We start from the raw sequence: 27,377 nt of genomic DNA, 5'->3' as shown, positions 1-27,377 counted from the left end.
AAGGTGCTTTGCAGGGCTCAGCCACTTCACTGAGCTATTGCTATTTCAGCTAAAGGCTCATTTTCTTTTTTTTTCTCCACCACTGAACTGAGACAGTGTCAGACCATTTGTCACCACGGAGACATCCAGCATTTTTCCTAACTGCTCATGTTCCCTCTGAGCTCCTCCTCATTTTACTGACTTCAAGATGTTCAAGCTCCTCCATTCTACTACCATCTAGGATGTCCTCATTCTCCCTTTCCTTTCTCCATTAATTAAACTTCATCTTGCCCTTTCCCAAAAATTTGTCACAACCAGTTCTTCACCAAGACCTCTCCTCTGAAGGCACTGCACTATACAGGCATGGGAATGTGTCATTTCTAGCAAACTTTCAACCTCAACACTGATCCTCCAACCTGAACTATCAACCTTACTTTTACTGAAACTGAAAACTTCCACAGACTGTTGGAGTATGATCCCAGCCAGCCAACCTGGGAGAACTAAAGACATCATCCAGCGAGACAGAAGAAGAATGAAAATAATGTTTTTAATATCATTTACAGCAAACTTACAGTATGTATTTCACATCACATTATTTCTAAACTGCTCATCTGGAAAATATAAGCTGCAAAAATACAGAACACAGTACTCAAAATATATCGAGCAGTGGTTTCTCTCTTTTTTTTTTTTAATCAATTGGATAATGAAACAATTCCTTTCCAAACCAGATTTTGGTTTGTTTTGGAAGTGCTGCTAAACACCTGCAAAATCACCAGCAGTCAAACCAGCACACTTCAAAGACCTTTTTGAGGACCACTTTTCTTTGGGCAGAGTAACCCACAGCCCAAGGCAGGGGCAGTGCCACGTGGGCTCGTCCAGGTCCCACACACGCTGCTGCAGACCATCTGGGAGAGATGTCCTGCGCAGGAAGAACCTTCTCCACAACCAACCACCCACAAATGCTGCTCTGCCCAGGCAACTGTGAAGGACAGCAGTGGTATGAGGGAAAAATGTCACAGACTGATATGGTACAGGCAGGTAAATATTTCTCCAGTGTTGTGGACTCTGCAGAGAGGTCTGCAGGGGAGTTTTGAGTCATAGGTGTGACCAACTGCATGTGGTGGTCTTGTTCTCCAACAAGACAATCAATGTGGAAGCACCTTCCATGCATTGATGGAAGATTACATCCACACACCGGCTGTACACACTTGTCAGAGAAGTCCTGAGCTTCTGAAGCCTGGAGAAAATCCCTCCATCAACCCAGTTAAGAGATGCATCAGGATTTGGAGGGCACATGGCAGACCTGCCTTGTGGAAATGTGTTATTTCTTTTATTACACCATGGAGAAACAGGATGATGGTTGGTTAAGGAACAAAGTAAGTTCCTAATATTCTTATTAGCCAAAACCCTAAGCTCCTCAGTCTCTGCCAGAGACACAGAGGAGCCAGCTGGTTACGAACAGAACTTCTTTCCCAATCTGCTTTGAATTTTAAGCTCTCAAGTTTGCTCAGCTGTAGCTGCTGCTAAGGGATCTCAGGGGTGGAGGATAACCAGGTTACACAGGCAGGGCATATGCTGCTGGTCAACCTCTGCAGCAGGAAAACAAAGCAAAAAGAAATCAACCAAACTGAAACTTTCTTTTCCCTCCACCATGAATGAAGCATGGCCACGGACTGGCTGGCAGCAGTCACTCCTGCTTACAACAACTTCACATCACGAGCTGCTCTCCTCCTGCCTGTTTAAGCTGTCCCCACTCCCTCCCTTCTGGCTGGTTTTCAGATGGTGCTTGGGTCTCATCTATACAGGGCAAAAGGAATTTTAAAACAGTCTTACTGCAAACATTCCCCATCTAATGCCATTTATGCATTGCCAGCTCACATGACTCCAAATGTCCCCGTGCCTGGAATGTGATATAAGTACATACAGCAGGGAAAAACAAAACATTTCTGCAGACTGCATTTGACTTGTATCAAAATCCTAACGAATACCACATTTATTGTACTTTATTTACATGGTAGTCACGTATAATATAATACAATACAGCGTTCCATTTGCAGTGGTAGGCACTATGGGTTTTAAAAGGTCACAGCTCTTCCCCTGCTCCACCCCCACCCCTCCTCCCTGCAGATGTGGTACTGAAGAGAATTGAGAGCTCCCTGTTGTGCGGTCCCAGTGCTGCTCCAGCTTTCCACTGAACCTGCTCTGAGACAGCTTCTTCCCAAAAGTACATGAGGGAGGCTGCTCTCATGTGCTAACATAGAGACTCCCAAACCCTGGCAGAACCAGACCACTGGCAGCCCTTAGCATCTGTCAGGGGCAGTTGTGCACAGCCTCCTCACTGTGCTTTGCACCAAAAACATCATGAAGGCAACATGGGGCTGCAGACAAGTTACAGACCCTTGAGCACAGCGAACAGGCCACCTGCTATCACAGGGCACTGTTTGGGAGGACTTTAGGGGAACAGCTGTGTGTTCAAGAGGGATCATCATCCTCCTGTGATCAGGCAGGAAGCGTCGTGGATGAAGAACAGGGGTTGTTTCTTCCCTTCAAGTTCACAGTTAAGAGTTGTGAGGCACCAAAAACACAGCACTGAATGCAGTTTGCACTGAGGGATAAATGCACTCGTATTTGTGCGGCGCCGTACTGCAAGAAAAAAGGGGGTTTCAAGGGCCAAGATATATGTGGCAGGGCAAGATGCCTTTTGCTGTCCCACCAACGGGCAATTCAGTTGGGAAGAACAAAGATATTAGGCCATATACAACTCTCTTGATTCCCGAGAGGTTTTCACTTCCGATCCAAGCGCTGTGCAAACATCGCAAATAAAATTTACACCACCTGCTTCACCTTAATACCAATTTGGTTTCGTCTGGGTTCATACCCTTCTAGTGTTTGCTCTCAGTAATTACTCAAATGAATGTGCTAACTGCTAGGAACACTAGGAAAGGCTGAGAATTTCAAGCATCTGTGAGAGAATATTCCTGGAAAGTGGATTGTGAGTTGGCAGCCAGGACTTTGGCTATACTGGAGCAAATGTGTGTCCAGTGGTGCTCTGCCCACTGGCACTGAGTAAGGATCCTCTTACTCAATTCCTAATCACATACTTTTGGACTAAATATGTGTATTGATGAGAAAATTCCACACTAGGCAACTCAGGGAGCAGAAATATCCCATGTGATTTCTGTGTCCAGCCAGAACAAACCAATGAGTATGAATTACAAGAAAGCTTTTTCACTCCTCCAGACCACAGACGATATGCAGAAATGACCTTGCAAATACACTGGGAAGCATTTTCTTGGTTTTCTCAGCAATTCACAAGAAAGAAATAAAAGGGAAAATTCATTTATGAAGTTGCTGTACATTATTTTCTGAGTTGGAGCTGGCAAGTTCCTTATTGCTTTCTGCCATTTGCAGACACCAACTGTGAGCAGAACAAGCCCAGATCTACAAACTGTCAGGATATGGCTAATGTTTTTCTTTCTAGGGTGGGACACCCTTCTCTGCTACACTTAATCTGAATAAAGTGGGGGAAACATCCCAAACTCATTGTATCCCAAAGATCCTATCCCTGGGCTCACTCCATCAAACAAACAGAGACTGAAGCAAGGTTTTGATAAGCAAAACAGCATGAACACTACAAACATCCTACAATCCTGCTCTTGCAGACATATAAATGGATTCTTCTGTCCACATGGCTTGTTCCAAATTCCCTGTGTCCTTTTGGGACCAAGGGATGCTCCAGCTGTGGTACGACTGAAGCTGAAAGAAAAGCTGCCCATGTTCATACTCTGCCACAGAAAACACCAGTATTGCTTCTGAGCAGGCAGAGCTTCCTCCTGCTCTGCTGCATTCAGGGAACAGACAATGGTCAAAGCTTTTACTTGGCATCACTAGTTAATACAGAAGTACCTCATGTCTAAGCACTGCTGAAAGGCCATTTTTTCAGCAAAGCAATTGTATTAAGACTCAGGTTGGCTAGAAATGTCAATGGAATGATAGAAAACATAATTTGCAGCCTAGAAGAAATAGATTTAGTGTATATAAGCAGAACAAACTATAATATTTTGAGCATATGTGAGACCTGCTGGCATCCCAGGCAAATATAAATGCCATTCAGTAACTCTGAATACCTTGTATTGACTTGGTGTAGCTGAGCTGTGCTTTGTCATCAGGGGTGAAGGAAGAACTATGGCTGGAGAAAAGAAGCTGGTTGTCAGTTTGGAAGAACTGTCCGCAAACCATGGGTTTGCAGGAGGCAGGGCTAGCCAGGAGCACAGAAGGGTGGATAAGCCTTTCAGGGACACTAAAGGACTCAGTTACAATGTCCCTTCCTCCTCAGATTTATCTCAATCATCAGATAATTGTGACTGAGCCTGGCTCACACCAAAGGCTCCCATCAATATCATTGTCCATATTAATTAACTGCTGCCTGTGTTCCCACCACTTGCATTTTGGCTGGCTATCTACTGGAGTTGCTTCCAACAAAACAGGTGAGTCACAGCAGCAGCATGGGATGTTGGGAGAGGTGCATTCAGATTTAGGTAAGAAAAGCCAGAACTCCTAAGGCAGATGGGAGCAGGTCAGTATTATTGCTTATATACAGGGGTGCTCTGCCCTATGCACAAAAAGTCTGTTCATGTATTCATCAGATCTAGAGAGAGAACATCAACAAACCTGCTTCCGTTTGCAAACACAGTTCACACAGAATTAGGGGGATAGATGAGCATGGCTGTGTCTACAGGCAGAGCGGGAATAAGTCTGGAAACCCTTGTGAATAAAGAAACAAAGCTGTTATCACGCCAGTACAGTGAAGAATTTGCATGTGTGTTTTATACTGACAATTCCCCCCATTACCTGCCAAGAATAAAATGAACATCATACCAAGAAAGTCCAAATCTTAAGAAAATACCAAGCCCAACACGCCAAATTATGACAAACTCACATGGCAGCAACAGCCATGGCTGGCTTTGAGGTTAAAACTTTAGTGCTGGTAGCCTTCAGGGTGTGTTGGGTTGGCTGTGGAGTGAAACTGCTGGTTGCTGCCTTTCTGTGTCTCAGAACCTCATTTACTGAGAAAAAACATGTGTCTGTCTGAGACACAAAGGTCAACCTTAAGTACATTGCCCCCAACAGCAATGTGATGAACATAAAACTCTAATGGGGATAGGCGGGATTCCAAATCTCTTCCTTTCCCTTAATTTTCATTTTTTTTTCCCAAGGAAAAAGAAGTCAATTCATCTCAGCTATTTGGAAATACTCCAATCACTTTCCAAGTGTCTGCAGACCATCAGTTCAATTTTGAAGTATAGCTAACTCAGCTAATGGAAGCTAATTCCTCTCTGCATCTTTTCCTTCTCACCTTCTGAGCAATATGATACCCAATCAAGATTAACAGTAGCAGCACTGAGGAGTTCAGTGCATCTTGCAGGGGTATGGAGGTCCCTGTAGGCTGACTTCCCAAGGAATGGAAGGTTTGTGATGTTCAAGTGATAATTCAAGTGATGGCCTTTTCGGGCCCACTCTATATCCAAGATGTGCTGGGCAAAGTCAGAAAAATGAATGATTTCTATATGTATAAAAATAAGGTTCTGTAAATGCACTTCCTTTTTAGCAAGGAAGTAAATAAACCCCTTCTAGTGTCATCTGCACCAATTTTAGATTGGGGTCCCCTTCTGATTCCACCAGGACTATGCCAAGGTGGGATCTGTGCAAGGGAAAGGAAACCCCAACCTGAAGTCATGCAAGGCCACTGGGCAATCCCAGAGAGACTGCTAAATCTCAAGTAGTTTATTTTTCCAAACATCCCATTCCTTAGCAGATGGCCATACAGGGAACACGGTTCTTGGAACTGTCAAAGTAACATTTCTGCTGAGATTGAGGTCTCAACAAACCCCTGAATTTCAATGTGCCTGAATATGGGGAAAAAATACCACCATTCCATTCCAACTCCATCCTTGCTCTTAAGTTTCCTGCATGGTTAAGGCAGTTGAGGGATGGAAGCGAAGTGCTGACAGGCAGAGGCTCATACTGCAGTTTTGGAAGCAGGAGGATGTCTCACACTCTTCATTTGTTATTCTATAACAAAAATTGGGTTGCAGGCAAAACCAGCTTGTGGTTTTGAAATCAGAAAAACCCCCAAATGCCCGCTGGGATGGATGAAGGTTTTGGTCTGTGTATTTTCTTTAAACTAAAGCTCTGTTCTTAAATCTGTATGAAAGCACTGACAGCAAAGCCCTTCATGATGCAGGCATTGGATACAACCTTCGAAAAAGTGGGACAGGGAGAAAGCTTTTCAAAAGTTGCATTATCAAAAGAAATAAAATAACAATCATGCAGGAATTTCAACTTACAGCTTAAAATAATATAAGTAACCCCATTCAACACTGTCTCCCATATACACTAAGAGAAGAGATTAAATGAAAAAAAGAAACAAAAATAAAAATGAAAACATTTTGTGCCCTGGAATCCTGTTTCTGTAACTCCAGTCAAGGGGGACTTTTGACTGTACCAACAAAACACAGCTTGTGAAAACTGGGAGTTTGTTTTGCATCATGTCAGCATGGTATTCTCCTTCACCCTGGACTTTCAGAGGGGAAAATCATGAAATTGTGAAAGGGGTAATGGAATTTTAAGCAACCAGGCTTTTAGAAAGGTTCTATTCTGCGACATTTGTGTTCGAGTCTGAATGTGTGTGTATAGTATAAAATTATGAGCTAACATTTGAAAAGACAGCAGTCTAAGTAATAAATCTGCAGAATGAAGAGAACTGTACAGAATGATTTCAAAGGCTTATACTTGACAATTATATATATTCTATGAGACAGTTATGCACCCTGTGACTTTTGTAAATTCATTGTTTTATGGATGCAGTCTCTCTGTTTTAGCAGACAGGATATACTAAACCAATCTAATGGTCTAAAAAGCATCATTTACCACCCAGCGTAACAATGGCACTGCATAGCTTAATAACCCTTTTTTTCCCTTAAACTCCTTCATCAATCAAGTGATTCTTAACATGGCTGAAACCCAGGAATCAGATATCTGCAGTTACAATATTTGTTGAATATTTGGCACAGTGGAGTTTATTGGATACCCCCTTTTTTTCTGTCCTTATTATCGCTGAACATATAATCCTGTGCATAAATTACAAAGACACATGGTCAGTCAAGTGGAAGTAGTTTGATATCCCACACCCATTTTGCAATGACTAGATTAAAAGTAAAGTCTGCTAAAAAGGTGTTGAACATGAGTGGCAAGTTATCAACCCTTTGCAATTGTGCCAACTCTGGGGTGTCCACTGCCAGCAATGGACAAAGACCTGGAGAAGATCAGCCCCTCTGCCAGCTGCATGGAAGTGACATCCACCATTTGACTCAACATGCCAGGTTACTGCTCTAAACATCGTCAAGTTCACAACAGCTTCAAAATTCAAATAAAAAAGGAGGCTTTTATTATGATGCTAACCCTTAAAACCCTTCTGACATTTAGTTCATTGAAAATGGGTCTAGTTCCTGGGGAAAAATTCATCAAAACACCTCCAATTTGTATTGCTTCCCAGCAGGAGTATTTTGGAAAACAAAAAAATGGACACAAAATAAGTCTGACCCCCACTCTTCCTCTAATCAGATGAAAGCTCCCTCATGATTTTTGCAGGCTTAAGGAAGATTGCATTGCAAGAGCAAAGCCAAATGTGCCCCTGCATGGATGCTCAATGCTGGCCAGCCTCTGCTCCCATAACCCGGTCTTCCAGAGGAACACAATTTCCACATCTAAGGGCAAAGTGTGGCAAGCAGGAGAGGAGATTATCTCATCTCCTTCACATGGCTTCCACTGAAGTCAGCGGAGTTTCTTGGGTTAGAAATAAAATAGCAATTGTGAGGGTTGAAGGATTAAGGTCAGTATTCCTCTCATCTTGTACACATACACACACACCCATACAACACATGCGCACACACGCACACTTACTTTAAAGAAAACCTCCACCACGCAATTTCTAGATTGCAAATTATATATATATATATCTTTAAAAACTGGAGAGAATATAAACAGCCTCTCCACATATATATGTATTCACTGAGTCACATAGAATATGAAAAAACTATATTATGTAAATCATCATATTATCTATAATTCTCCAACTGACAATTGTTTTCATAGAGACACAGTGCATTCGTTCACTTTTTTAAAAACATATTATGTGTCTTCATTGGCTTGGTAGCATATTAGAATGAAGGCGTATGGATAAAAAACGCAGAGGATTAAACAAACCCCTTGAGTCGTATTAAGTTTGGGTGAATTAAACAGGATCCTTCCCCAAACTAGCATAAATAAATCCTCCCTATGGAAAAGTGTCAGCGATTTAAGGGTTAACACAGATTTGAAAACAATTTTAGAAAACATCTTATTAGAGGACTACACAGATAAGTATTTGGAACTCATCCCCCTTTAAAAATGACAGCACGTTTGGCAAGTGTGAGCAAATGTCTTGAACTCTACTGGGTTTGAGTTCTGAGCACAGCTATTCACAGACAGCCACAGAGCTGCAATCTGTGAATAAGCCTGGGCTGGAAGGACTTGGATACCCCTGACAGCATTGCTCGCCACTGGGAAGGTTTCCAGCAGCTTTCAAGGTATTTATCATGGACTCGTGGCTGGTGACAGAGTGTGACTGGTGGAATGACTCCAGCACCGCTCCTTCTTTGCCACTGCAGAGCACAGCAGGTCTGAGCAGCAGCACCAAGACTGGCCAACCCTCCAGCCCACGCTCTGAGGCTCCACACACCCCCAGGATCCCGTTTGCAACTGCAAACACCTATTGCCACGATCACCTCACTTTCTCTACGCCTCATGCCCAAGCCTGTCCATGTGCCGAGCTCTCTGATGAACCTCTGCAAATGCCCTCCTTGGGAGCTCATACTGTCATCAGAGGGGCTGATACCCAGCCACAATAGCTCCCTGCTTTCTCCATCACCCTGCAGGATGTCACAAGTGATCCGATTGGAAGATGCTGTTCTCCAGAATCCTGGCTGGGTCTGACTTTGAAAAAAAGACAAAAGTTTCCTGTGTTGCCGTTGCTGTTTTGCAGTTGTGTATCTTCATTCGTGCTCTCTCATTGTTTTTATCAAAAAGGACCCTTGTATTGTTAATATAGTTCACCCCTCCACAGTCACTATAAAACAGACTCCATGTTTTCACACCACTCATGATCTTCAAGGTTATAGATAAATTTTGTCCTATGTGGTTGATTTTGGGGCACCGAGTCCCGCCCCAGATTGTCTAGGGTGAGAGTAGAGGCAAAAAACTCACTAGTGCTGAGACCACCTTCATGGTTCTTGATGTATCTTTTATAGTTTTTCCTCAAGCACTGCCAGGTGGTTGTATATAAGATGAATGCAAAAGACTTCAGGGCTATAGCAATACTAACATACAGGTATCTATAGACCACGTTGTCGTACAGTGCGCAGGCTCCTTGCTCGCCGCAGAACGTGCTCCAAAACAGACACGTGGAGTCAATTCCAGCCCCAAAGATCAGTGGAGGTGGGATAAAACCTGTCAAAGTAAGAGAGACAAATTATGCTTTTATGATTCTTATGATAAAGAGAGAGGATGTGACTGCAGTGAATGGAAAGAGGGCACTTTATCAAGGTTAATAGTCCCAGCTGCAGCCTGTGATTCTAATTTTTAAACTTCTAAATCAACCTAAACCAAGTCTGTGGATGAGTTTTAAGCTTGGTCTACGGAAGAGTTCCTGCTGATATCAACACGCAGCAAGATTTTACTCAAGTTTAAGTGGCTTTTATTACACTTCTTGTTTGCCTAATGAGACTGAGTGGAGGGGTAAATGAAAGAGGAGGACAGCCTTGCAGATCGCTCTCTTTAGATACTGGGGATTCAGCACTTTGGGGTGTTCACCTGAAGGATGTCTCAGCTCTCTGGTTCAGAGCCTGAAATCTGCTGGGACACAGAGAACTCAGTTTCGGACCTTTATCTGACACAGGAAAAGGTTTTCTCTGGGTCTCTAAGGAAAGAAAGAATGGCCTCCAAAAGATGTCAAAGATGCAATCTGCAACAAAGGGAAGATTTCAGAGAGCCATTAAATGAAATATCACAGCAGGATTCTCCCACAGCCACTGCAGCTAACTACGAATGAGTGTTTCTCAATCATAGCTTGCAGCAGAGCTGCAATCTTAAAGCAAAGTAATCACTCCAATCTCATTTAACTAATAAAGACAATAGTTTTCTTCTCTACTTTTCCCCATCCTACAGGGACACTGCAGCAGCTCTCCATTTCACATTACCCTGATGGTGATTAGGACATCCACGTTCCAGCTCTGCACTTCCCAGGAGCGCAAGTGCACCAGGAGTGCAGCACTCAGAAGAAACCATGAACATTCTACACAATGTAACCATTTCTCTTCCTTTTGCTGAATTTAAGGGGGAGACTGGAATCAGATAAACCCTGAAAAAAACCCTGACTGATAAAGTCACTGCTGTGGGTTAAGACAGCAAGCAAAGAAGAGTAACATATCTATTGAAATCTAACAGCAGGTAGGCACAACACACCCCTGATGGTATCACTGCATCCGTAGGTGCTGTGATGCCTGAGACTCTATAAATACATGCGAAAGCAGAAACAAGAACTTCAGTTTTTAGACAGGAAAGTGTTTAATCTTGGATCCAATTTCATCATTAACCTGGATTTCCAGGCTTAAAAAAGATACCTTCCTTCAGCTTGTCACGAGCAAAGTAGTGACATTCATGACGTTTATGCTAAGACTACAAATACATTGGTTGTCTCCACTGTTCCCTGTGGTAACTAAGATCTCTTTATTTTATTTTGTTGATGACTAGAGCTCTGCAGATTTTGTTTGATCTTCCTTCTATGTTCATAAATGTAGGAATTAAGAAAGGCTATATGGGCGTTTGGTTCTCATTTTAACCAGTCATTAATAGCGCAAATGTAGTAAATAATACCAGATGATATGAAAGCAAGACAATCTGTTTGTTAGAAACACTAGTTTCTAAACATCACATCTAAAAACCTGGTTATGTTCTGGAAAAAATGTCAGTCCCAACTCTCAGTTTGTCATTTCCCTTTTTTTGTTGAAATTGTGAACAACCACACCCTCAACCTGGATTTTAAAAATTCAGCTGGGCTTCTTCCAGAGACAAGCAAGAGGCTGTGCTGCTGCTGGCAGTCTGTGTGCCCACTGCTGCTGGATGGCACCTCAGGGGGTAACATCCAGATGTGGCAGCGAGGAGACACATGCTTTCTGGAGTAAGAAAAAAACAGATTTGGATCATAATTTTGAGGTGTGAGCCCATTTGTTACTATGCTGAGAGATGTTGATACAAAGCTTTGGAGATGTACAGGCTGAGCTTGAGAGAGAGCTACCATCCCCATCTGCTGGCCTCAGCTGGCTTGCCTGCTTTCCACAATCATTTGGCCTGGAAATTGCTCCTCATAAAACCTGAGGAAGGACCTGTTTTCACTGAATTCCAAAGATACTCCCATATGGATGCAGGCATGGATGTGGATATGGAAAACTTTTAGCAACCAGTGAGTGCTTCATGGTGTTTTTATCAGAGGAGAGGTCAAAAGGCTTACAGGAGCGCCTTGGTGCCAAGACGCCCTGAGACAAGGGGGAAGCTGAGGGGTTGCACTGCAGATTGGAAACTCCTCCTGAGAGAGAAAAACTGTCTCAGGGGCTTTGTCATGTTAGAAGAAGAGACAAACAACAACATGAGCTTGTAGGAAAAATCAAAGGAATTTCCCTGGTAAGCAGAGGCTGTGCGAGGATGTATGGTAAACACCATCCAGATAGGATGCATCCAGGATCTTACAAGCCTGAAACTCTTTTGTCGTTCCAGACAATTCCATTCCAAAGCTTTGGCTCCAGTGGCATTGCTTTACACTCTTCTCTGAGAAATTGCAGTACCACTTTTATATTAAGACACTGTTATGCTGCCCTCTCACAGCAGAACTCCTATGAAATAATACATGCAGGAGGGTACCGGGAGAACTCAGTCACGTTTCTTGTTATTACAGTGAATATTAAAGAGAGTCAATCATGTTTTACCTCTTACTGCAAAGTGTTGAAAAAATTTCTGAGATATATATATATATCTATATATATCGATATATATATATGTATTTCTCTGCAGAAACTGTAGGGCTGCATAAAAAAGCTGCTTCTGTCTTATTGAAATCTATTAGCTACGATTGCACCTTCGGGTCTCATACTTCCTGTATTTAATACTCTCCTTTGGTTCAAGAAGCAGCTATTATCACTGTCTTCTTAAGTCAAAGCTTAAAGGTGAACTGAAAAGCTTTGAAAATAAATCAGTAAAGCTATTCTCAAAGCTCAGGTTGTTAAGGGCACAATTTGAATACCCTTGCTCATATTGAAAAGTACCTTCTCTTCATTTGCTGTGTGTTCTAAGCTACACTGCTGGTCTGCTTCAGGATGTATTGTCTTATTTCATGGGAATCTCTTAGTGACAGAGCAACATAAAGATTTGAGTTTAAATTCTTACCATGGCTTCTTTACTGTTATGAAAAAAAAAAAGAAATCTGTTCAACTTAAGCATACATATCTGAGCCTGGTTTTAGAGGAATTCAGGATGCTGCTATCTCAGGAGGCTTCTCTCTTTTGAAAGGAAAGAAGAAAAGAGAATAATCTCTCCCCTTAAGTACTTTTTCCTTTGAAAACAACAGCCCACAGCCATCTTCCTCCCACACTTTCCTGCTGACACTCCACATCAGCCAGAGCTGAAGACAGGTCAAAACCCATGAGCAGCACCAGCAGCTAAAGAAAATGCCGTGTTTGCAAGGCTTGAACCAGAGCTGACCCAAGTTATCCCAGAAGCTTCCCTTTGAGTTATCTGAGCTCTGGGTAAGTTTCCTTGACATAGTATTTTTTATGACTGCATCTACTTCATCAAAAACAACAGAAATCTAATTGGCTTTACTGTAAATTGATCTGGGAGCACCATTTCCCCTTCAGCTAATGGGGAGTAAGGTGTTAAAAAAATAAGAAAATAAATGAGGTCACTTATTCAAAGCAATGTATGGTACTGCTGAATTTTTGGTCCCGTTCTTCCCAGTGTCTTGTTGTAGCCTCAGTGATTGCACTTTGCTCATTCCTTTGGGACTGGGGGATCCACACAGGGAAAGTGCTGCTGTGGCCTGCTAAAAAAAAAGTAAATTCCACATCCACAACATGCAGAAACCCTGACCATGGGATGGTCCCACACAATGAGGGATCAGAGGATTTTGTTCTGAATCACTGAGATTAGTAAGCTGAAACAGAAGAGCTTTAAAATAGGAGCCATCTCTTCCAAGGGGAGAAAAAACCTCCACTTGGAAATAAACAGCAGGCAAACTACAGCCTGGTGTATTCCTTTTAATTCATACAAGAGAAACACATACTGGTCCAGAGGAGCAGCCATATGCATTTTAATGGGATATTAACCCACAGGAGGATACAAGGACTCAGCCTGTCTCATTTTTTTGGTTTCTTTTCACAGAGACCGAAAGGAAGGGACAAAACCACCATGTAACACAGGTCCTGTCCCTCAAAGGAGGATGAAAATACATACCCCTCTACTTCAGCAATATGAAATACAGCAGTAATTTTACAAGCTGCTGACACGTTAATAACAGCTATAGAAGAGAAACTGTTTGTGTGGGACCATGGGAGAAACAGTCATTTCTCATGCAACACTGCATTTTCTTCCACTAGCACAATACAAATGGCAGGAAAAGTGCCTTCAGGAGCCTCAATGTGACATCGTTCACAGAGAGGGCTTGGACCCTAGTGTGTCAGACCACACTGACGACAACCACAGCACTGCATGGAGTAGAAGTCAACTTCTGCATGTTAAAAATAGTTTTCCACGAGGGAAGAAAGGATGGGAGAGAAGGATATCCAATTTTTGTACCTACCCAGCAACCGGAGCAGCAGGAAAAGCACCCCCAAAGCGTAAGACTTGAGTTCGGGGCTCACGGTTCTGCAGGGAGGAGGGAGGGAAAGAGTGAAATCAATTCCTGTTGTTCTGCTTTGATTAACACCCTGTGGCCATTCTGTGCTGTCAGCCAGGATGCCACCACCACCTTTTCAAAAAGTCATTATAATGGGGTTTTTCTTCTGCCTTCGCCTGAACTGCCTACAGCCCCAAAAGTAATTGCATAGGTGATAGGTTCAGGAATTAGCTAAGTCATTAATAACAACAGCTAATCTTGTTGTTGGATAGGGGAAAATGAAATTCCCATCCCATTAAATCATTGTTTACAAGCTCCCCGTCATGTTTTCAAGGCTCCAGATGTTCAAAATTGGAGGGAGAGAAAACTTTTGGTTCTGAAACTCCCCAGACTACTGTGAACAAGAGAGGGAAGGGAGGATGACAGATCAAAAGGTTCAGTCAGCCTGTTAATTCCAGCCTTCCAGTGAGGAAGTGCTCAAGACTCATTTTCATGGGTTTGAGTCTAGCATGCAATTTTTTTTTTTTATGTGAGGAGGACAACGTTTGCACTGTCTTTTGATACAAACACAACCCACTATTGTATTAGTGTTATCCTTCGACGGTGCTTTATAGAACATCCACAGCTTTCTAATTCACTCAGCTTGAGGATTTTATTGGCACCATCCTCTTGGGGTAGGCTCAGCAAAGCCTTTGGAACTTAAGAAACCGTTAATTTGGTCTTGAGTCTTATAATAGCATTTTATTTCCCACAGAATATAAAGGCTGGGAAAGCAGGACAGTGATCCCCATGGGAAGAGATTCATCACACAGGGGAACTTCAAAGGTCTGAGCTGCCTCTTCCATTAGCTCCTTACAGAGGTCTGCAGGCAGCATTGCTAGTGGCATCCATGGTGGCAGGGGTGATCCTCTGTATAAATACACTGGAAGGGCATCAGATAAAACTGATAGAACAGTTAGAACCAGCAAGAGCTTTTAAATTAGGAGAAGACCTTTCTGTTCACCTGCCCTCCTTTCACACATTCACAGGCCACCGTAACATCATACCATGACTCCTGCAGGAAGCCTGTGACCTCTGGATGAATTTCAGTAATTTTCAGGTAGACCCCAGGTTCTACATAAAGCCTTTATGCCAGGAAATATCTGACCTTGGAAAAATGTTCCAGTGGTTAATTGCTTGGCTCAAATAGGATTCTACAGTCGGGTGGGAAATGAAGGAAATGTAGTATTAAAAGTTTATTTTATGGAAAAAATAAATTACCATGTGAGATATTCACAGTGGGTTTTTAATTGGTGGTGGTGTCCTTCCATCCACTTTTCTGTATTTAATACCAAAGTCAATCTCCATACCTTAGGATGGAGTAAAAGATGCCACCTGGTGATATCTTCTTTTCTCACTGACTACAGCAGTGAAAAAATGACTTGCCATGACAACATATTTAATTTGTAGATGCTGAGATCATTTTTAAAGAACCACAGGAGCTGCCAACACCACTTGTTCTACCCTGGACAGAGACACATGTGTATACTAAAACTTTCTTTAGGTAACGCAAGATGGCAGTTACAAAAGAGCACACGATGGTATATGGCTAAGAGCTCTTCCCTGTACATTTTGGTAGCTATCAGTCATCCTGAGTGAAGTTACTAATCTGGATGTGAGTTGTTTATTTCCTACAGCTGTGAACTGAATATGTTAAATATTTCCCTTGCTTTTCTTATTCCCTTGTATTCTTCTTCCTGGCTGGTGCTGGGCTTATCTTATTTGAAGGTAACACTAAGATGTCTCCATGCAGGATACTAAAGGTGCTGGCAGCTTCCTTGAACAAAGAACCTTCAAACTTCAAATTACTTTTCTTACAATATTTATCATGAGAAATTTGATTTCCTTTTAGCTACTGGAGATGCAAAGGGAGAAACGAACTAGTAGGTGGAATATCTCATTTTGTATCCTGCAGGGAGACATGCCCTCACAGAGCTGTTCTGTCCAAAATCCACTCAGGAGTGTGTTTCTAATACAGACTTTATTGATTGAATTTTATTGGAATTTTCCAGGCAGCAGAATGGATCTGCTATTTATGCCTCTGGTTATTATTCTGAGTAAGTGACAGCCTGGACAGCTAAGTAATTCTGGATAAATGTGGGCTTAGATATGTATGTATATCATAAGGTGAAGTGTTCCATGTGTCTGGAAATAACACAAGGTCAGTTATATGAATAAGCTACTTTTGCCTACCTATTCACATTGGTTTAACTCAAGACATATCCTTCAGACTTCCAAGTTCTTTATGTCCTTGGACTTCGTCCAGGGTGAGAGAAGTTAAAACTCCAGCCAGGTGGGTATTGACCAAAACTTGCTTTTGCCACAGCTTTTCATTTTTCCATGACTTCTGTGGTCTCCAGGCCATATCTAAAGGTATCTTACTAAGACATTATGTGCTGAGAACAAGAGGTGGCAATTCTGCTCCTCTCCTGATGCAGCTGTAACTTCCTTACTACCTGGACTGGAAACTAAACATGTGTATTTCCCCTCCCATGTTAATCCCAGCCTTCATAAGAACAAGCCTTGCCAGTGTTCTTTGCAGCATCCCTGCAGGGATCTTCTCTGTATGCAGGTCTAGTTCCACCTCACTCCCAGTTTACCAAACTCTAGTTGTTCCTGCTTTCTCTCCAGCAGGTCCATACTGCAGGCTCTGAACTCGGTGGAGCCATGCTATGGATAAACCAGGTGTTACCAAGTGAAATAGTGGCTCAGAGAGCAAATGGCTTGAGCAGAGGCTCAGTCCAAAGTCATGGATCTGTGGACAGTCAGTGCAGTGTAAAAGGCAGAGGTCAGGAGCCGTATGGGACTCTCAACTCCCTGCAGCTCCCAGTGGTTCCCATGGCCTCTCCAGCCCCACTCCCACCCCCAGAGCAGCCCCTCTGGGATCATCAGTTCCCCTGGCCATGGTCCCACCTGATGAGGATGATGACTGATGGCGTCTGTGCCATGGCCCCGATCATGCTGCAAACACACATCACGCAGAGGAATGTCAAGAAGGCCTCTTCACAGCCAGGGCTGGGGCATTTGCCAGGAACAACGGTGGCATTTTCAGCAGGGACCGAGGTGAGGCACGAACAGCCACTGAGGTTCTGCAGAGGAGCACAGGGAGTCAGGAGAAAGAAGAGCTATGATCCCCACCATTGCCCTCTGTGATGAGGGCTTGTCAACAGCAACTCCTAATCCTCTAATCGTCAATTAAATAACTCCTAAGTGCTTGTTTGGAGGGGGTTTGGAAAGAACTTCAGCAAGGGAAAGCTGTACCTTGGCTTGTTTCTTTTCTTCTTCTGCTTTCAAGTCTCTCCCGTAAATGTCACCGCAACAAAATTATTACCAACTTATACCTCTTTGGAGGGGAATAAAGAAACAATCTGTGTCTCTGTGACAAGGAAGATCCCCCAATTACGGTTCTAATTACTTTCCTTTTTACTTCCTTCCTCTTGGCTGTTGCAATTAAACTGAAGTACATTAAATGCAGGTAAATCTGCAGCCCTGTTCTTGGCTGCAGGTTTGGTGTCTGCTTCCAGCACCCTGAATTCTGGGAAGAAGCCACCCACGATGGGTGCTGCGGCTCATCAAGGGCTGAACTACCACAGCTTGGCACCAGAGATGCTGCTGGACTTTAAAGCACTCCAGGGCTAATAAATGACATCTGGTTCAGAGTGATTTGTGTTGAGCTAAGAGCTGAAGTCAAGCGAGATAAACTTTATCAATATGTGATCAGAAGGAGGGCAGAATGACTGCATTTTGCTTTGATCTCTCCAGCAAGTGCAGGACGTGAAAAGAAGCTTTGTTCGCCAGTCACAGATTTAAGGATTTACTTTTTTCCCTTATTTCCAACTCACCCTCCTGAATTTCTGAGTGGGGGATGTCAGTGCAATTAAGGCACACAATACCACCAAGAAATCCCTTAACGAATACAGAATGAAACGGTCATAAATGATTCATGGCATGTCTTCATCAGCCCGCTGGGTTTGCAGGTCACATGCTTGTATGAGGAGTAACACCATAAAATAAAACATATTGAAGACCAGATAAATCTCCCCTTTCCCTCTACCATGTTTGAGCAGAAATTCCTTTTCTTTTTTGCAAAGGGGTCCCCTTAGGACCATACAAAAACACACTTATTGGTTCACTGCCTCCAAAGATAAGGATCGGTAGGGATACTACTCCAACCTTTCTGACACCAATCTTTCTTCTGCATAGGAGTCAAATGATTTTCTTCCATCTAAGTGCACAGAGGGCAAGAGAGACCATAGTGCAGAACTCCAGGAGAGCTGGAGCGGACATGCAGTGCCTTTCCGGCTGGCAAGCAATAATGTTATGTTAATTAACACAACGAATTCCTGTGCTGTGAGTTAGAAGCTGACACCTGAAGGCTCCAGAATGGTGACAATTAGCACCACTGAGGTGGTGTTTGCACAAACAGGAATTTGCAGTTCTTGGCTCTTACTGTGGTGCGTTGCTAGCCACCAGCCTGGACACAGCTCTGTGGATCAAAACCCATCTAAGTCTAGAAATCTATATTACTGCACTGAAAAATCCTGGGACAAAATTCCTCTCACAGCAAACATGCAGAACTGGGTGCTTATTTCCCATGGGTTCTCATCAAGGGATAGAAAAGACCCGTTTCGGGCAATAGTGAGGCAGATTTTCCTCTCACTGGTGTGATTTTTTACAAACCACAAGGCAGATTCTCACCCGCACTGCCTGAATATTTGCCCTTTAATGTGCTTTTTTGACCATTCTGCATCAAGGTGCTGGCCTGAAGCAGTGCCAGTAGTTTGTGCCAACTACATCTGCTTGCTTAGCACTGCTCCTCATCCTTACCTGGGAGATCTTTGATCTTTTATTACTGACACACCATACAACTTGCAGACATCAAATAAGGAAACATCAAAGATGGAGTTATAGCTTCATCCTGTGGGGAGGCAACTTTTTGCTACCTGTGCCAAAATTGCTACAGATCCCCTTGTCTGCAACCCCACTGCATTCAACCACATAGTATCATGACCCTCTGCTTCCAGCATCATGCACACCCAGATTTCTGTGTGCATGTAAGGCTACACAGATGCAGAGTTTACACCTTTAAGAGCATCCTAAGTTTGGTGTGATTATCTATCTGAATTACATACTTTTAATTACTTATTTTTAAGCCCTGGCTCTGAGAGAGAAGGGACAGGCTGGTACTTCAATGCAAAACTGTGAGATGCCAGCACAGTAATGCCAGTCAGGAATTCTTGTGTCTCCAATCAAAAGGCTGAGAGAATTAATGGCATCAAGTAAACAAGATGCACAGTCAATGGCTTCATATACAAGGGTCACTCTCGGGAATGGCTTGAAAGAAAAATGCCTGAGGTTGGCAGAGCTCTGCCTATCAGCCCCAATATTCCTACAGCTTTTTGGACAGGTGCAGTTCTGGAACCAGCTCAGTAAGAGAGAAGAAATGAAAAAGAAAAAAACTAACTGAGCTACATATCGCTTCTAGAAATTGTTCACAGAGGAAAAGTGGAGTGAGGCAGTCAGAAAACATCCAATGTAGTAAAGTTAAATAAAGCATTCAGAGAATTTTATGTCCCAGTAAAAAGCACCCTTGGCTCATCACAAGCATATAACATTCACAAGACCCTCTAGACAGGTCATTACCTGGATTATGGGTTTAAAACTTGGTTTGGCAATTTGGCTTTGCCTCAAGGCCATTGCATGGCCAAACTGGTCCATAATTCTTGATAATGCCCTTTCCAGAAGATGCTATGGCTTCACTAATTTGTGTTCAAAACGTTACTGCAAAAAAACCCCAGAAAACAAAGTGATGAAAAGAACTCCAGGATGATGATGAAAAGGCAAAACAAGAAGGAATGAGTAAGAAAAAGGGTAAGGGAGAGTGAGTTTTTTGCTGAGAGGTTTTCTCTTGCAAAGCACGAGGTCAGGCAGCTACAGTTTGAAGGGGCAGAGCTGAATTTTCATTACCATGCTCCTCCCAGAGGAGCCAGAGCTTTGAACTGAACTGCACAGTGAGGAGGTTGCTCCCACACTCCAGCCATGGACCACACCAGTTGTACTCTTGCTAAAGGCTTGGTGAATTGGTGAGACACAATTCTGTGTGTCCAAAACAAGCTGGCTTCTTGTTAAAATCATCCTGCTGCCAGCCCAGGTGTTGACTTACTGGTAGGAGGAGGAAGAAGAGGGCAGGAGCTAACACCTTAACATGTGTCACACACTCATGGAAATTCTTGTGGGGTTGTTGAAAGCACCTGGAAACTGTGGTATTTCAAAGGGATGCTGGAGAGGGAATGAAGGAGAGAAGAGGTTTGAGCAGGACAAACTCCCAGGTGATCTGGGCTGTGAGGCTGCTCTGCCAGCAGCGAGTGTGCACCTCTGCTCAGTGGCACTCCCATGTGCTTTGTCTCTTCAGGGAGAGCTTGATGTCTCCTCAAAAAGCAAGGATGAAGCCATGGAGGGATCACTGCATATGGGATCACTGATGTCCCTACAGCCACAAACAGTCTCTGTGACCAGGCTGACTTCCAACAGACTCCATACAGGCAGTGTAGCAGCAATCACCATGCCTGGCACAGCCCCAGGCAGGGAGCAAGGATGCAGGATTTCCACCAGTCCCCACTCATGGGAGCAGCAGGCACTCATTTTCAGTGTAACCCAGAAGACATTAACATTTCAGCAGCAAAAAATGAAACAGCTGGCTTTTAAGATATTGTTAAAAATTCCCCACATCTTCTTTATACAGAGATAGTTTGGTCTTTAAGAGTTTTCAGAAGGAAATAAACTCTTAGATATAGAGAACTGAAAAACGTAGAATGCCTTCGGATGGAGTCTTTACTCCCCTGACAACTGCTCTTGCTGCTGCCTCAGAGCAAAGCAAGGAAAGAAAGGGATGCAAGACAAGTGTGAATAAAACCAGAATCTGCTTTCAGGTCACTAAACACCATATTCAGGGAAAGGGCAAGAGGAAAAAGAATAAAAGGATTGGGCAGCACAACCATGGGCAGGTGGAGAAGAGGGGAAATGAGGAACTGCAGGGACAAAGGAGAAGCTGGTCCCATAGCCTGGGCCAGGAAACTCTCACAGAGGACCTGAGTTCTGCCACCAGACAATGATGCAGATCTCCATGTTCCTTGCTTCCATGCTGAGGAGAAAGACCAGCGAAGGAGGAGGAGGATGTGAAATCCCAACCTGCTCCATGGGTAACCCTGGCAGACTGCTGCCAGAGAGAGTTGGCATTTATGCAACAGAGACTAAAACGACAAGGGCTTATGCCCACCTGAAGTGTGAGGTCAGCTTTTGAGGGTGCAACCACTGCTGGCTGTAGGGGAGCTACTCTACCAGACACGCACTAACCTCACTCACTTGAGCTCTCAGAATTGTTCCTACAGGCGAGAGGTCCCAAGGAAAGCCCACTCACCGTGCTGCTGCAGCCAGCAAAGCAGGCAGATAAGTATGTGACCCCATCTGCCCCACAGACTGGAGTGAAGGAATCAGTTTGGCATTCACAGTTGTTATTGCAGGGGGAATATGGGTCCAGAGATGAGGTTGGAGTTGAGCTGTAAGAGAAAGAGAAATTAATGGACAGTGTGATGATATCAGCCAACTTTTCCAATCGCTGCCTCACAAAGATGGCTTTGGGGAGGGGGGTAGTTAAAGCAGACACATCACAAAAAAGCTGTCAGCAGGCTAGCTGGATTCCAGCTTTAAGAAATCTAGACTATAGCCTCTCCTTGGGGACCAAAATGCCATGGTCACTATCACTCTGCAACAGGGAATCTAATGTAAGTCTTTGGCTGCCTTGTTACCCCAACGAAAAACCCCAAGGAAACCCAAACTGATGATTCAGAGATTGTTCTGTATTTTTCTATAACACTGTAAGGAGCTGAGAGGCTGAGGTTGTCATCTTTTAAAGAGCTGCCATGGCATACTGAGAAGCATCAGAAAAGAAAATACAGAATAACTCTCTCCAAGACCTGTGAGTGCTACAGGGGACCACAGCCCTCATTTCTCCCATTAAAATGGGCCTGGAGCCACAAACAGTCTCTCTTCAACATATCTGTATTTCCAGGCATCTAAAACCTGATTATAAAAATTTCCCTGAGGCACTAAAACCAATGTACAAAGCAGTGCATGTCCCTCACTGCCAGGAGAAACCAGAGCATGTGATGGACCCAGTCTTACACAGGTGGCCAAGGTTACAGAATCACCTTTTGATTCATTTTGACCAATTTTAGTAAAACTCTGTTGCCAGCTGCAGGTACTCAACTCTCACAGCAATGAGTGGCATGGAAACATCCCAAACTAAGAGCCCTGTACAACACTGCTTTCTACATGCTTGCTCTATGGTTGTCTGAGGCCCAGCAATGCCTGTTGAGGACAACAACGATTTATGTTGGTAAAGCTCCATGAGACCCTGAAACTCTCTGGGGACTCACTTGTTTCCATAGGGAACAGTAACCCCTGCCACAGGTCCTGTGTCACACCCAAGGAACAGGAAAGACACGTAGCAAGCTGTGGACACCAGGTTCACCAGCATGGCCATCCTGATGGCTCCCAGAGCAGACAGGCTGAGCTTCTTCACCAAGAGGCCACCCAGGAATATGCCCAGACAGGCACATGGGATTGCTGTCATTCCTGCAAGAGGAAAAATCAGTTAGCAAGAGGAATGAGGGAGGCTCAGTGACCTACACTATTACAGGGTTGCCCCAAAATAGAGAAATATATACAAATGGGTATGCTGCCTTGAACAGAAGAATCAGGATCTTCTTCCAGTTCTTATCCACATTGGAAGAAAATGCCAAAGTTGCTGAGAATGGCCCAATCTAACCTAAGGAGCAGCAGCATCTCTAATGTCTTCTGCAACAGCTGGCAAACTTTTCAAGAATTTTCTAAGGTGTCTAGAGGCTTTGGATGAGCCCTGCTTGGTATAATTCACAGCAGTCTGATCTTCAGAGACTAGACAAGAGTTGCATTTGAAAATATGAAGTCTCCCTTAAAGAATCTTGTTAAACTGTAGGATGTAAAATCACTACCAGAACTGACTCCCTTTCCAGACACACAGAGGCATTATCACACTGTTTGAGTTCACTTTTATCCCTTTACTGCCAGTAAAGGTCTAGATCTTACTTTCTTGAACTAAGTTTAAAAGAACATCCCAATCCTGGCATTTCTGGACTCCCTTAAATGCCATGTGCAAAATCTGATAACAACTTTGTTTAAACAAGTTGCTGTGAGAAACATGGAGGTATTGAAGTCTCCTTTCTCACTGCCAGGTCAGATGCAGGACATGCCCTTGCTCACAGATGATTCCCTCTTCATTGACCACCGAGATGTACTCACAGGCAGCTGCCACTGAACAGCTTTTTTCCTTCTCCCAGTGAATCAACAGTGAAGTTGTTTTTCTTCGCCATGCCTTTAATTTTCAGAAAAGATGGAAGACTCTAACATCTCTGAGACCTCTGGCCTTCTGTCAAATTGTATTAAAATTCAATAGCAAGTGAGGAAAGGCTGACTGCAGGGGATTGTTTCTTTTAGTAAACCAGGCCAAACCCAGAAGATATCAATGAGTTTAATAGCAAAACAAATAACTGTCAGGAGAGCAGCTTGTAAACTCCTTATTTTGGTATTAATATCCACTCATTTCCTGATGTCCCAGTTTTGACAGATCACTGCCAGCTGCCCATCTGGTGAGCTGTGGTTGCAGATCAGCCAAGATCGACTTGCAGATATCTTAACTGGGTGCTGCTGAGAGAAAGGCTGTCATAAACAAATGGCTGGGCCTGATTGGGAATGAGCAGTAGCAGAAAATAAATGAAGATCATGCCACCAGTGTCCTGACTGGGAACAAATGAATATGGACAAATGTAGAGAGAGGAACAGTCAGAGAGAAGGGACTAGCTGCACGAACTCAGTTACTTGAACTGATGATCACAATCCTGTCATTTCCAGACCAAGGGAAAAGCAGGAGAAACTGAGCTTCCTAACCTAAATGGAGATGGGCTGGAGAACTCTGGGGTACCTGAAGTATGAGACAAGCAGTTTGATGGATGGCTCTGTCACCTGGCAAGCAACTGTAGTCTTGGGCAACCAAATGGCCCTTTTCTGCTGCATTCAAGGTCATTACAGACTTTCATATCCTGGCTGTCCTACACCACTTCCCACATGATGGGCTTGGCTGCAGGGAAAGTGATGGTAATGGGATGCAGTGGAGAGCACAGTCAAGAAGAAAGGATGCTGGAGGTCTGCCCTGTGCTCTGCAGCCATGGCACAGCTGGATCCCACCCCTCTCACTCATGGACACATTTCGAGACATCAGACAAGTCACTTTTTGGGCACCCTTGCCAGTGAGACCGGCTGAAGTTACCAGCTGTGCTGAACACTTTAAAATACCTTTGGATGCTGGAGATTTGGTTGCCCCTGTGGTTACTCACCCAGGAGCTGGTTGGCAGATGAGGTGGTGAGGTTGAACTGCTGCTCCAAGTACTTTCCCAGGAAGGCGGCGAATCCAGCCACCACCGCGATCTCCATGCAGGCTGCCAGGATGATACAGGTGAAGACGGGATTGGAGAGCAAGTGCTTAGTTACTTTGGGGATCACTAGAAGAGAGGAAAAAGGGAGAGATGTTGTTGTGTAGACTTTACTCCAGGTGCTGGAGGTGCCTTTCTGCTCTCCTAAAGGGTAAACTCACTTAAAATCAGGAGTAACTTAATGTCTGCAGAGACAAGCTGGTTGAAATGTGGCAACACCAGAACAAAACTCAACACCTGAACAGTGTCATCTAAAGATTCAGATATCAGAAAGCTGAAAAAAGAAGTCATCTGTTGTTATCATAGAATATCCTGAGTTGACAGAGACTCACAAGGATCATCCAAGTCCAGCTCCTGGCCCCGCACAGGACAGATCCAAGAAGGACACTATGTGCCTGAGAGGGAAGAGGACACACTGAGCTATTCACTGTGTAGGATGCACACACATGGCTTTGGTTTCATGATCCCTTGGTTCCCCTGTCCCGGGTCATTAGGGTCCAGAGTCCCCTCTGCTCCAACCCCATCTCCATTTCTCCATTTCTCATGATAAGCAAACATGAGTTACCTTACAAAGGGAAATCAGTAATGAATCGGATCATGCATTTTCTACTTCAGTGAACATTTTAATTATTGTCGAGATAACACAGCTTGAAGAGGAGAGGATCCCAGTACAGAAGAGAGCCTTGCTTTGTCTCAATACCTGATGACTAATTTCTCCCTGAATTAAATGTGAAAATCATGAAGTTTGAAAATTACCTTGCTGAAGTGTAGTGAAGCCTCAGTGGACCCCATTTGCATTTTGAAAATCCATCCCCCACATCCCCTATGATGTACCAGGGTCTGGCAGATGATGTTTTGGTGTTTGCTTCTGTTTTCCCTTAGGGTTTTTTTTGCACTGGTCTCAGCAAGAGAATGCACAGCTCTTTGTCAAGGCTCTGCTTGGGTGCCCTTGGTTATTCCTTTGGGAGAGGGGAAAAAAGGGTTATAATTATGTTTGATCTAACCTTTTTGGAAGGGGCCACTCCACAGTTTCTGGTCTCTTTATATCATAAATGTTTTTCCATGCTGTATAAAATTCTTTCTTCCTGAGGATTTGCTGAACATAATGAAGGTGCAAGAGGCATAGTAATTTTTAGTAGAACAGAGAGGGGGAAAAAAAAGAAGGAAAAATACTGTGTGGGAGGAATGGGGGTGGGGGAATTCAGACATGGATAAATTTCAGAGGCCACCTGCTGCCTCCTCTAGCTCTTTGGTGGACACCTACAGAATTTGCCCTTCTTGCCAGGAAAAAGATAGAAAATGCGAAGGTGGACTGGGCAGTGCTGAGCTTGAAAAACCATATTTAAGGTATTAATGCCTGTTGTGCCTCTGGAGTTCAGTTTGTTCAAGATTAATGGATTTCTCAAGATGCAGCTTTGTGCCAATTCAACTCCAAAGACACAAAGGTCTACTTCCAACTTTATCCACCAAATAATAGCAATGACAGCCTGCTTTTTGCAGGAGGGAGTTAAAGATCATAGACATTTATTTCTGAAGTTGGCAAGGCTGGTACCCAGCCACCATGCACTACCAAGGTCAGAATCCATCTTCTGTGCTTGGGGTGGACAGCAAAAATTTTGCAGAGTTATTGTACTGTCTCACACAAGAGAGGAGCCCCTTGTGACTGCCTTGCCTGGCAGTGCTGGGCTACGAGTCACATCACTTCATCACCTAAAGGGGCTACAGGAATGCTGGAGACTGACTTTTGACAAGGGCATGTAGTGATAAGACAAGGAATAATGGCTTTAAACTGAAAGATAGAGGAACTTGATTAGATATAAGGAAGAAATTCTTTACTGTGAGGGTGGTGAGATACTGGAACAGGTTGCTCAGAGAAGCTGTGGATGCTCCTGAAGTGTTCAAGACTAGGTAGGACAGAGCTTTGAGCAACCTTGCCCATGGCGGAAAGACTGGAATGAGATGACCTTTAAGGTCTCTTCCAACCCAAAATATACTGTGATTCTGTGATTCCACGATCATTGCATCTCCTCCCTTTGAGTTTTCTGGGACAGAAGCTGCCCTTCACTGTGTGTTTGACCACTGTCTACTGCAACAAGTCTCTGTACCAGTAGGTGGATGTAACACAAAACTCAGCCCAAAGAGGGCACAGACAACTCAAGCAATGCCTGGCAGCCTCCACCATCACCTCAGCCAGGACCAGCTCATTTCTTTTCATCTTCTAAGTGAAATGACAGGAGGCTCCCCATGGAAATGAATATGCTTTCGTCTTGCTACTCTCATTTGCTAAGATCAATCATTTGACACCTGCTGCTGCCTTACCTGTCTAAGTCCTTGGGGTGAAATAGCTCTGGGAAAAAGATTAAAAGTCAGCAGTGAAGTTTAAAAATCTCTCAATAGACTAGAGTGACATACTTTCAGCTGCCTGCATATGGTGTTGGATGTGGAGGGGGAATGGAAGATGTCTGATGGGGGACAGTGAAGCCCTGAGGAACAAAACAGCTGAGGATGACACTTCTTCACTGGAGCCAATCCCAGCAAAAGTCATGATAAATGATTGAAGTCCATGTGCCAAATGTGAAAATGGAAGATAAGGTCTTTTGGAGTCAAAAGATTCTCACAAAATCTATGTGGAGAACCCAAAAGCTGTGCCAGACAAAGCACAGACAGACTCACCCTCCCACTCTCAGAAGGACCAGCTCCTTTAACATCCTTATTCTAATGTACCCGATACGCTCCAGGAATGATAGAAAAGCAAATCTTATTGCCATTGCAAGATCCACTGGGAAGAACGTGATACCGCTTTTCACTGATGAAGTACTTTAAACCTTATTCTTCAGACTATTCATGTCAGT

The 27,377-nt window shown here is 43.7% G+C and overlaps 1 protein-coding gene across 1 annotated transcript in view; it reads right to left on the bottom strand.

Moving 5' to 3' along the window:
- Window positions 1-507: 507 nt before the first annotated feature.
- Window positions 508-27,377, bottom strand: part of SLCO3A1 (solute carrier organic anion transporter family member 3A1) — a 135,436-nt gene continuing 108,566 nt past the window's right edge. The window contains exons 5-10 of the mRNA XM_071568446.1: window positions 24,430-24,594; window positions 22,435-22,633; window positions 21,417-21,555; window positions 16,913-17,088; window positions 13,925-13,989; window positions 508-9,525 (exon numbers count right to left, since the gene is read on the bottom strand). Coding sequence (XP_071424547.1) covers window positions 9,146-9,525; window positions 13,925-13,989; window positions 16,913-17,088; window positions 21,417-21,555; window positions 22,435-22,633; window positions 24,430-24,594 — 1,124 coding nt within the window. The 3' untranslated portion in view covers window positions 508-9,145. The remainder of the gene's footprint in view (window positions 9,526-13,924; window positions 13,990-16,912; window positions 17,089-21,416; window positions 21,556-22,434; window positions 22,634-24,429; window positions 24,595-27,377) is intronic.

This window comes from Pithys albifrons, chromosome 13 (genome assembly GCF_047495875.1).
Source record: "Pithys albifrons albifrons isolate INPA30051 chromosome 13, PitAlb_v1, whole genome shotgun sequence".
Taxonomy (NCBI): Eukaryota; Metazoa; Chordata; class Aves; order Passeriformes; family Thamnophilidae; genus Pithys; species Pithys albifrons.
Note: the sequence above shows the minus strand (reverse complement) of the source record. Positions and strands in the feature narration are given on the sequence as shown.